We start from the raw sequence: 11,175 nt of genomic DNA, 5'->3' as shown, positions 1-11,175 counted from the left end.
ATGGGCGATACAGGCCAGTGATTTAAAGCAGCTTCCAGAGAGGGAACGTGCCATTTGAAGCGAGGAGGAGGAGGAGGAAAACCTGCTGGCTTGTTTCGGTGGTCAGCCAGTTTTCGCTCCTAAATGCTGTAGTTATAAACTGAGCTTTACTTGTGCAGTCACTACCTCATGTTTTGCCTTCCAGCCTCATCTTAACAGCTACCAGTGAAAATACAATATATGCTGTAATTTTGGGAAATTTCTAATATTTTTCAGGTAAGATAGGAGACAAATCTGAGGGCTGGGAAAATGCATTTCAGTTATCTTTTGGAGGGTATTTTCTGGGCTTTTTGACATGCTTTTCAATCACAACAACTTGTGCTAGATGCAGTATTTTACTTTTGGTTTCAGCAATGTCTTAAAAGAGATTAAAACTACAATTGCCCAGGCTTATTTATGCAGGATCTCGCTCACTCTTGTCCCTCAGTACATAGTGGTGGTTTGCTTGTCTACTTTGATGCTGCTGGGAGGCCTACCTGTTTCTTTAACAGAGCAGAAGTGGCTGTTTTTCTGGTGTGCAGGGGACCCCAGTCCTGTAGCAGTTCCTCTGCCTCCTCCCCAGGCAGCTCCAGTGCAAGCAGGCAGGAGCCTGGCAGCTTGCAGAGGGGGAAATGCATCTGGCAGGCAGAGCTGGAAATACAGGGGGGTCAGAGCAGAGGAGGAGAAGCCTTCTCGAGGAGGAGTCCCCTCAGGAAGCTGCTGGAAGGACCGTGGTTGGGGCTGGCAGTAGCAGGCATGCGGGCAGACTGGTTCCCGGCTCCTTGCAGGCATCAGCCGCAGCCGCCAGGCTCAAGGCTTGGCCCTACTGCAGGGCGAAACAGCTTCTCCGTAAATAACCCAGCCAGCACTGACATATTCAGGAGGCTTTGCGTGCTCCACGTGAGCATCTTTCAGGGGCACGAAGAGGTCTTAGGTTCATAGAGCAGTAGTAAGGGGGACCGGCTATGTTTGGGTCCTTAAGCAGAAGGAGATGCACACGCATCTGGAGGTGGGAGTTGTATATCAGGAAATGAGTACATGTGTTTGGGGGCTGTGGTGGTGGTGGTGCCGCACTAGCTGAGGAGCCAAAATCACAGCCTCAGGAGGGACCCTGGGCTGTCATGGTTTCTGCCCTGGGCTCAGCCTGAACAGAGGCCAGCTCTGCACAGACCTGCCACCTCCTGCTCCGCCGAGGCCGACGTTCAAGCATCAGCCTTCAGCACAGTTGGCTTCTGTAACACTTTATTATGTGTTTCCACACACAACACAGGAATCAAGAAAGGAACAAGCCAGTACCGCTGCTGCAGGGGTGAGTCAGTGACTGGGGCAGCACCGGCTGTTGGTCTGAGCAGCTGGACACCCAAACCGCCATCTCTGGGGACAGCCTGTTCTCAGCCATTATTTCCCTGGGTTGCTGACACGCCCCACGAGCATCCTCTTCTGGCACAACTTGTGGGCACTTTGGGCACATTTTGAAGGGGCTACGGAGGGGATGATTCACATTGGCATGCAGGCAGCACGGAGCTGCGAGCTGGGCACAGTCACACACCTTCACAGAAATGCCCAGATGTGCAAAACAGCTGGTGTGCAGGCAGCTGTGGCCTGTCCACACATGCAGGCTGGGGGAGCTGGGCGTAACTGCTAAAGCACTGATGCAGGTAGAGGCAGCGCAGCTTGGCTTAACTGCACATGCACTGACACCGACATGCGGGACAGCAGCAACAGTGATGGTGCAAAATTGTGCAGCTCTGGCCTGTCCCTCCCTGTGCACACACAGGGGTCCCTGCTGGACCTGGGGTGAAACAGCCCAGAGGGGAAGGACAGCTCTTTGCTTTGCAGAGGATTTAGCACAGAAGGACCTGAGCTTAGTAACACTTTATGAACTCTTGGGCAGATTAAGGGAAGTGGTGCAGAGAGAGGAGGAAAGAGCAGTTTAAGAAAATCTATGGGTGATGTGAAAGTGGCAGAGGAAAATGTAGAAATATCAGACATCCAGAAAAAAAAGCCAAAATGATGTTCCTCTACTTTGAGGAAGACAATCCAGGGCTTTGGTGGAAGGAAAGCCAGCAGGAGCCGGGCAAGAGCGGACGAATACAGAAATGCCCTCATGCTATCTGAGTGCATCGGAGATGGTGTGGTCTGGAGCTGCAATGGGATGAAGACCTCATTGTCCAGCGTGTAACTGGTGGGGTTCACTGATGCTGAACTCTGACACTGCCTCCAGGTGCAACACGGACAGTGATTGATTGGTGCTGTTACTAAGGGAATGAGCAACATGAGCTACCATCCTCTTCGAAATAAATTTGCTACCAGGCACCAAAAAACAATAGCTCCATTACAGAGGGAATTTAGCTAATCATGAGCAAAAATAACAGCTGGGGCAGAGCAGCTCAGGTGAGGAGGAGATGGGAGCAGACAGCAAGATGAAGAGGAAGAGCAGGGTGCACAGGTGCAGCTTTGCTAGGAGGTAAGGATCAGTGTCTATGGAAAGGTCAGTGAAATCGCTCATGGGAGGAGATGAGAATTTTGACAGGTAAATTAGCCTCAAGTCACAGGAAAAGCTCCCGGAGGCAAGTTGTTAGTCTGCCTCTGGGAAAGACACCTCAGTGATAGACACCTTGTAGAGATAAAACATCAAAAAAGCTCCAGGTAAGGCCCAAGTGGTAGGAGAAGACCTTTTCTGCCCCACACCAGCTGCAGCACTTGAGAGACAGAAAACTCGTGGGAGCAGGCAGGGACTGGGGTGAGCTCCCGTGGCAGTGGGGGTGCCCCTGCCTGGGGTACTGCTCTGGGAGGGCGGCAGCGCTGCCCCCTCGCACCGCCCCTGCAGAGCGGCAGCACCGGCCCCGGGATTCGGGCATCCCGTCACCATCCCCCCTGCCACTGCACCTTGGTGTTTGTGACTCGTGTGACTGGAGCACACTGGCATGACAACAGAGCCCCAGCACACAGTCCAGCACCGATAACCTGTCAGGGGCTTGATACCAACACCCTTTGATCACCGCTTTGGTAAACCACAGAAGGTGGTGGGCTGCAGAAATGCAATATTGGAAAAGATCCTGGCGTGGCAAACACCAGTGGCATTTCACGTGAGGTCCAGCCATGCTGGGGCTCTGGCACACAGAATCCCATGCAAATCCCACAGACACACAGGTGCTTTCTCCGGAGCAGCCCCTGCAGCCGTACCTCCCACCAAGCTCCCGTTGCTTGCACTGCCTGTCTGCTGGCAGGCAGAATGCTTCCTGCCATTCATCAGCTGCTAGAGGCTCTACTTCGCTCAGGAGTTGGCAGCTCTGCACAGAGCACGGGGTGGTTTTATACCACCTGCAATTACAGCTTCTCTTGCCAGGAGAGTGCACGACACAGCTCCGGGAGCTGCAGGAACTAAGCAAGTACTGGGATCCCCAGGGGTACAGGACAGGCTCACCTTAACTCTGACAGGGGTCACAGCTGGGCAGGCAGGCGCTGTCGCAGGAGGCTTTGTGGAGGTAAAACACCAACCAGGCCAGTGCTGCGCTCCTAAGGCGCCAGGTCACAGAGCTCGACCAGGCACCCCAAGTCTCTGCTGCGCCGTCAGCCTGGGGCAAAGCAAATGCCAGTCATCGCCGAAAGAAGCACAAGGCACACCGCAACGCTCGCCCTTCCTGTGGGAAAGGCCGGCACAAGCCCTGCCAATGGGTCATATCCAGTGAGGCTCACGCAGGGGTGTCCTGGGTCAGATCAGGTTGGCCATGCTGGAGGTGGGAGGAAGCCGCCTGTTTGCAGCGAGGCGGCCAGAGATGGTGAAGACACGGATCTCGCCGGTCTCCAGGCTCCGAGGAGCAGCCTGGTGACAGGAGGTGCAGAGCAGGTAGAGCAGCAGGCAGAGGAGGATGGCACTGCCAGCAGCCAGGAGGACAACCCCGCTGGTGAACATGCTGGCCAGCGGCCGCGCGGGGCTCGGCTGCATGGTCGTGGTGGAGAGGATGGTGAGCACGACCCCGCAGACCACCAGCACCAGGGCGCTGAGCAGCAGCACCAGGCAGTCCGAGAAGCCCCCACTCTTCAGGAGCTCGATCTGATCCCGGCTGCGGATGCAGTTCATGTCCTGTATTGCAGAGCTCAGCAGCTGCTTCAGCAGCACGAGCAGGGCCAGGAGGCAGAGCGTGGTGCCCACAGCCAGCCGCCACTCCCCAGAGCGGCTGCTAGTGCTATACAGCAGGATGATGCCCCCGATCCCGCAGGCCAGGATCAGCACCACTGCCATCCCATAGCACAGGATGGACTTCTTGGGGTCCTGGAACCACCAGAGCTCCACATGCTCCTCCAGGATGTTCCTCTGAATGTGGCCCGCGTCCGCGGGGGTGCGGGGGCTGCTCAGCTCTGCCAGCTCCGGCATGGTGGGCAGCTGGGTGCGGAGGGCACAGCGGGGTGGTTGCACAGGTGAATCTACACCCTTACAGTGAAGTGGAGGGTCAAGGCAGCAGTGGTTGTGAAGGCAGCTGCATTTCTCAAGCAGGGATGACTCTGTCTCATTCTTTAGAGCCTGGTGGAGCTCCCTTCTGCAGCAGTGCAGCCTGAAGAGCTATGGTCCATACGCTGGGGCTGAGCCCACCCCCCGGGCAGGGCTGCAGGACATGGTGGAGCATCCCCAGAGCAGCACCATAAGGAAAGAACCAGGGCTGCGTCCTTCCTTTCCTGTGTCTTTTGTCTGAAAGAGTCAAGAAGAGAAGATATCATTAAACAGAGACCCTGCTCCCCTGTACAAAACAATCCCCTGCCAAACCCTGGGCCTTGGTTGCTCCAGGCTGCCTTGCGGACCTTCCCCTGCCTCCCTCACAGCAGTCCCATGCGTTGGAGCAACAGATCAGCCACACACGTCTTCCCGGGAGAGCTCCACGCACTTCGGAGAGACCTCAGCCTGCCCCAAGGGTGAGTCTCCTGCCTGCCCAGCCCCGAGCGCCCCGCTCAGAGGCTACTGGCACATCGCTGCCCATGGGACTCTGCCTGCAGCTGGTGCTGGCAGCAGGGCAGGGACGGAGCAGAGGCAGGTCCCTCTTGGGATAAAGGCCCATTCACAGCTGCGGCTTCACATGCTCCCTCATCAGCATCAGCCTCTTGTCACCAACTGGCTCTGCTGCCCAGAATGACAGCAGGAGGTGGGGGTCAGGACCGGGGCTTAACCCTTCCAGTCCAGTCACTGGAAAAGCAAGAGCTGACCTTGCTGAGTGTTCTCAGACCTGTCCCTACGCTTGCACTGCCGGCGGTTCCCCATCCCAAGTTCCCCACAGAAATATGATGGTTACATCTCCAATAGTCTCAGCACTTCCCTGGAAAGAGCCCCCAGACAACGAGGACCTGGCACCCCGCAATTTTGCTCTCCTCTCTGCTGGTCCCTGAAGCACTTCACCACGGGAGGGGAGCAGGAGAAGCGTGGCTGTGGCTGCAGCGTGGAGGCAGGCTCCGTGGTGCTGTGCTTAGCTGGGCTCCCCCCGGCACAGCACCTTGTCTCAATCCGCAGCCTGCCTTCCCAGGCTTATCACCTCCCCAGCAGCCTGGCCCCCCTCCACCCTTCTCTGGGTACAGCTTTACACCAAGAGTGGAAACCACTTGCATTTCTCTCACATAATATCCCACCCCAGCATCTGAGTGCTCCGGCTGGTTCTGCAGCACCAGAGAGAGCCTCCAGTGCAGCTAGTGCCCAAAACAAGGAGAGGTGCTGGGGGGGACAGCATGGGAGTATCTCAGGCATAGCGGAGCCTGGAAACCCACGAATTGCCTCCCTGGTCAGGACAGGACAAGGCACCCTCAGCCATCACGGGCACACACACACACAAACTGCTCAGAGTCCCCCAGGAGCCCGTGGCGGGGACAGGAACTGATGCAGATCCCCTGTGTCAGAGCTGTGTCATTTCTCCCAGGCAGGGGTACAGCCACACAGCACCCTGCCTGCTAGAAACAGCTCTCCAGGAGCCTGTCAGCCCATGCCAAACACACTCCGTTTGTCTTTGTGCCCTGCTCTGCATGGCAGCGGGACCCTGAGCTCATTACTGGACTCTGGGTGGGGACGGTTTGTGACCTCCACGCATGGCAGCTCTGCACACACCAAGGATCTTTCCTCCCACAGCAATCTGCGTCCTCAGACAGTCTCCACAGTCCGCATCCCCTTATGGCAATGCCTTTGCTACCAACAAACGCCTGAAATTCCCCCTCCACCGGAGACACGCCAACATGGGGTGGGGGGAGAGGGAGGACAATAGTGTGGGGGGTACCCGAACCAGCCACCGCCTGACAGTGTCAGGCCAAGCTCCTCCTGAGTCACTCCCCGGCTGTGATGGAGCATGAGGTCACTTTGGACGTGGCTCGGGGCATGCTGCCAGCTGGCAGCACGTGTGCAGGAAGTCTCCAACCACCGCGGGTTTGCTGGCGCTTGAACCGCCTGGGCAGGGAGCGGGACGGGGCGCAGAAACTCACCCGGAGGCCCGTGGGAGATCTGCAGCTCCTGGCTAGAGCCAGAAAAATCAGAAAGCATCAATTAGAGAGAAAAACTACAGCTGTGGTTGACTATGCTGATTTATGCCTGCTGGGACCCACTTTGATTTTGCATGAGACAGCAGATAGCTTGTGCGTCTGCATGTGCCCAGGACACAGGTCCCCGAGGAGGTGAGGATGTCACCGGGCACCTTCAAACTAGAGGGGTGAAAAGACATTGAACCTGGAGACATTTCCCCAGCCTATGCAAACCAGCTCAGTGCTAAGCACTACTTCCTCCTGCCTTTCCTTCTCCGAGCACAGAGCTGCCTTATCTCCTTACCAGCAAATGAGTGAGTCTAGTAGATAGCAGGTTTGTAGATTAGATTGAGATTTTGGACTTAGAAAACAAAAAGCTTGGAGAAGTGCAAAGTCTGTGGCCTTCTGCTGCTTGACCGAAGTTGCGCACACAAGTTGTGAGTCAAACAGTAAGAAAAAAAACCACAACAGCACAAATCACAATGACGGAAAATGTGACCAAAAATCAAGCTATGTCACTGGATTCTTACATTACTTTTTTAAATTTAACCATTTTAATTTTTATTTGCTCAGAAGAACGTCAGGGAGCAAGATAAAAATGTTAGGGTATCTGGCTGCAGAACAAAATACGGTGTGACCTCTATGAGCATGTATTTTCCAGTGTTATATTAACTTCTGTTAAGCAAATGATTCAGAGAGGCAAAGGCTTCCACTGAAATGTGCCTCCATGTTTCCTTGTGTCTGTTTTAAAATGTTCTGGGAATATAATTTTTTTGCTTTATAAGCAACCATACTTGCTTGGGCTTCTCTAGTCCATGAGGGTTTATGCAGCTAATAACAGTATTTTTACTCTTAGAATCACAGAATAATTCAGGATGGGACCTTGCACAGTCACCTAGTCCATCTACCTGTTTAAAGCAGAGTTAACCTCAGAGTCAGACTGAGCAGCTCAAGGCCCCATCCACTTGGGTGCTGGATACTGCCAGGGATGGAGGGTCCACAGCCCCTCTGGAATCATTCCAGTGTTTAACCATCCTCATCACAAATCATTTTTTCCTTAAATCTAACTACAGTTTCCCATTGCTCAGCATGGGTGCATTGCCTTCCATCCTTTTAAGAAAAATCTGACTGTCTTTATATGTTAAACCAAAGGAACCCTATCCTGGGCTATCACCCACCACTCCTTGGAGAAGGAATGAAACTAGATCTCGCAGCAACTTTGATGATCTGGCTTCTTGGCATTATGCAGTACATCAGTTTGCCCAGATGAAATTGAGAGAAAGGAAAGGGTGTGGATCCCTGCTCTGCCATGAGGGAGAAGGACAGCCTTTCCACAGCAGTTGCCCCGTCTGTAGCTCTTCTTTGGGCTACCTGGTCTCACTGGTCTGGGATAGACCATAACACAGACCCTTTGGGAGCTCAAGCCAGTTAGCCCACCAGAATAGACAGCCTGATAATGTGTATCTCAGGTCATGAATCTCTACCATTTACTTACTACCGAATCCAGTATCTTTAGTGCTCCCATCTTTGTATACAAGAGAAAAAGGAGGAGAGGACCAGCCCAGTCACACAATGCTTTCTGACTGAAGGTCGCATTTCAGGAAAAAATTGACAGGCTGTCCTTCCCCACTGCTGACTGGCAGCTGGGGAGGAAGAACAGAAAAGCACTGGGAATGCAGGAAAACAAAAAAATGTTCATGTTTTTCCTTTTTCACTCTTTTTTTTTTTTTTTTTTTTTTTTTTTTTTTTTTCCCTACTCTAACAGTGTTTAACTGGGAATTGAGGGTCATTATCACCTGGTTTCTGGCCACTCCTGGTTGCAGGTGTGGGAGACTCACGCCTGATGACTGCCAGAGAATGGTATATGCATTTATTTACTTATGGACTTTTTATGTCTGACTGTCTAATATCTGACATATAGACTGTATGTTAATTAACACTTTCATTTCAGAGCCACATACAACTCAGCTGTTGAAATGCTTCTCAATTCACTTGTATCCCTGAACCCAGAGTACACCACAAGTCATTGCTTACCCACAATGTTCAGGAGGGGCAGCCTGGGGGTGGGACAGGCTCCTGCAGCACTTCCAGCCTTGGAAGGGTTTTAGGCAACTATGTGGACTCTGTGAGCATCATGGAAACTGGGACAGTCAAACAATATTTGCTGTAAAATAACAATACATGAAACGATTTGCATGAGTAATCTAGATGAGAGCCAACAGAGCCTCACAACCTCAAACAGATACAAGCCATCTCCTTCCCCTGCTTCTCCAGTCCCTCACAGCTTAGATGCTTCTTGGCCAGGTCTGGCCATACCCTGTTTGGGATGGACTTGCCACCACTCTGTGCCTCACAGAAACCTCTAGTCCAGAATAGGCATATTTTCCCATCCTTTCATGTAATTTTTCCAACTTGGTCAGCCCTGAATTGTTGTAGGTCCCTTCCAACTGAAATAGTTCTGTTCTATTCTATTCTATTCTATTCTATTCTATTCTATTCTATTCTATTCTATTCTATTCTATTCTATTCTATTCTATTCTATTCTATTCTATTCTATTCTATTCTATTCTATTCTATTCTATTCTATTCTATTCTATTCTATTCTATTCTATTCTATTCTATTCTTTCTATTCTATTCTATAATTTTAAATTTCAGCTGGAAGGGACCTAGAACGATCATCTAGTCCAACTGCCTGACCAATTCAGGGCTGACCAAGTTAAAGCATGTTATTAAGGGCATTGTCCAAATGCCTCTTGAACACTGACAGGCTTGGGGCATCGACCACCTCTCTAGGAAGCCTGTTGCAGTGTTTGACCACCCTCTCAGTAAATAAATGCTTCCTAAGCATATTCTGTTCTATCCTAACTCCCTGGTAGGCTCAAAGAGAATGAAGCTCATATATCTTTATTTATGACTGAATTACTGCCAATACACAAATCAGAAGCTCTGAATGTTGTAGTGCTCAAGGCCTGTCTGTGCTCCTGGGAGCAGGGACACTGCTGCCCTGGGATGTGTGGGAAGGTCCACTCTCTTCTCCTGTGAGATCAGGAGTGGGGACAGAGGAACCCACTGGGAATGGGGGTAATGGGGCATTTATGTGGCATCAGTCTGTCTCACCCAAAATCTTAGAAAGAGATCCACACTCCTTTGGCTGCTACATCAACCACCAGTTCCCAAAGCTCCTCCTTTCTGGGGCTGTTCAAAATCCAGGCAAACATACGCTGTCTAATCTGTATCTTTGGGGAGAGTCCACCCTCTCTACCGTGCCAGAGGGATAATGCTTTCCCATAAACAAGCATCTGTCCCGCCAGCACTCCTGGTGCTGGTTCCCAGAAACAAGCATCTGCCACCAGACATCTTTCAGAAAGCCTCGGGGAAGCCCTGGGTGATGGTGGACCGTCCCTTCCTCTCACTAAGCCTAGGAACTCTGGGGGTAAGGATGGTGGAGGGCTTACTGTAACAGAGCAGCATGCAGCTGCTTTTTACAGAAATCTAGATAGTTTGGGCATGCTCCATTATAAAGTTTCGTGTTCCACTTCCTCTCTATATGCATAACAGGCATCCGTCATCCTGATCCCCCAGAGCCTGTCCTGATACACCTCTGCCGAGGGAGGCCTGGGACTCCCGAAGGAACAAGAAACTCCCAAGCCTTACGTGCCGAGAGGAAACATGATGGTGCAAGGAAGAAATGATGTGGAGGTAAGAGGCAGGATCTCTTAAGAAGTATGTCTGAAGCAGCCCCCAAACCTGCCCGCAGCTACTGATGAAGTACGGCCCTTCCCGCAGACGCCCAGGTCCCGGGGAGGGCTCACTCACCTGCAGCAGACACTGCCCACACACCACAGCCCGGCACTGTTCCCTGCTCCTGGCTGACAGTAATGGTTTTTCCTGGCTCTCCTTCCACTGGATCAAGCTAACGAGGGAGCTCACGGGGATCTCTTCCCTTCCTCCAGCAACCGCCTGCCAAGGAACAGGTACTGCTGCCGGCTCCCCTTCCTGGTGCGGCGCGGGCAGCACCGGCGATAGGCTGCGAGCCCTCACCCCTGGCCCGGGCAGGTGCATTCCCCAGCAGGGTGGTGTCTCAGCAAACCTGCTGCTGGCCTTGGAGAGGCTCCAGAGCCGCGCCGGTGCGCAGGCACTACCCCTCCCTCCCCGGGCAGGATCTGGCCGCGCACCAATCCTGGAGGGTAGCTCATTTCCCCCCAGCTGGAGGTGAAGGGGTGCCAGAGCCGGGGAGCAGCTCCCAGGCAGCAGGTGAGAGGAAGCCTGCAGCCAGGTCGGCAGCGCTAGGGAAGATTTGACACATTCGGCAAGTATTTGGCATTATGTGTTATTAAATAAAATAGCTCCTGCGCTACTGCATAGGCTGGGGCCATCTGGTCACATCAGGACTGGATCTCCGTATGGCCATTAGTCCAGGTAGGGACTTAAGTCAGGCAAGATGTCACCGCGGTGCCATCTCCCCATCATCAGGCAGCCGCAGTACCACCCTCCCGGGAGACAGTGGCATCAGCAGAGCCTACCATGCTGCAAAAGAGCTGACTTCCCGGTAATGCAGCAGAAACACAAGGGTGACCACTTTGAGAGAAGTTAGGGAAACAGAAAAGGATTAATTTGAGAGAGGAAGACGAAAAAAGGGAGTAGCAGGAACATTGAAGTCAGCAGGG

The 11,175-nt window shown here is 52.9% G+C and overlaps 1 protein-coding gene across 3 annotated transcripts; it reads right to left on the bottom strand.

Moving 5' to 3' along the window:
- Positions 1-1,247: 1,247 nt before the first annotated feature.
- Positions 1,248-10,743, bottom strand: TMEM125 (transmembrane protein 125). 3 transcript variants are annotated; one of them, XM_033000698.2, is made up of 3 exons: positions 10,325-10,743; positions 8,542-8,671; positions 1,248-4,708 (listed from the first exon to the last, which is right to left on the bottom strand). In XM_033000698.2, the coding sequence occupies exon 3, from the start codon at positions 4,394-4,396 to the stop codon at positions 3,734-3,736; it is 663 nt and encodes a 220-aa protein (XP_032856589.2). In that variant the 5' UTR covers positions 4,397-4,708; positions 8,542-8,671; positions 10,325-10,743; the 3' UTR covers positions 1,248-3,733. The 3 variants fall into 3 exon arrangements, with proteins under 3 accessions (XP_032856589.2, XP_032856591.2, XP_032856590.2); XM_033000700.2 differs by lacking the exon at positions 8,542-8,671; XM_033000699.2 differs by lacking the exons at positions 8,542-8,671; positions 10,325-10,743 and adding an exon at positions 4,819-5,052.
- Positions 10,744-11,175: the final 432 nt, after the last annotated feature.

Source organism: Tyto alba, unplaced genomic scaffold, assembly GCF_018691265.1.
Source record: "Tyto alba isolate M040663 unplaced genomic scaffold, T.alba_DEE_v4.0 Super-Scaffold_1000006, whole genome shotgun sequence".
Classification (NCBI taxonomy): domain Eukaryota; kingdom Metazoa; phylum Chordata; class Aves; order Strigiformes; family Tytonidae; genus Tyto; species Tyto alba.
This window is presented reverse-complemented; position numbering and strand designations above follow the sequence as displayed.

Coding starts and splice junctions, on each gene's coding strand:
- TMEM125 (XM_033000698.2), bottom strand. CDS start 4,396: ATGCCGGAGCTGGCAGAGCTGAGCAGCCCCCGCACCCCCGCGGACGCG.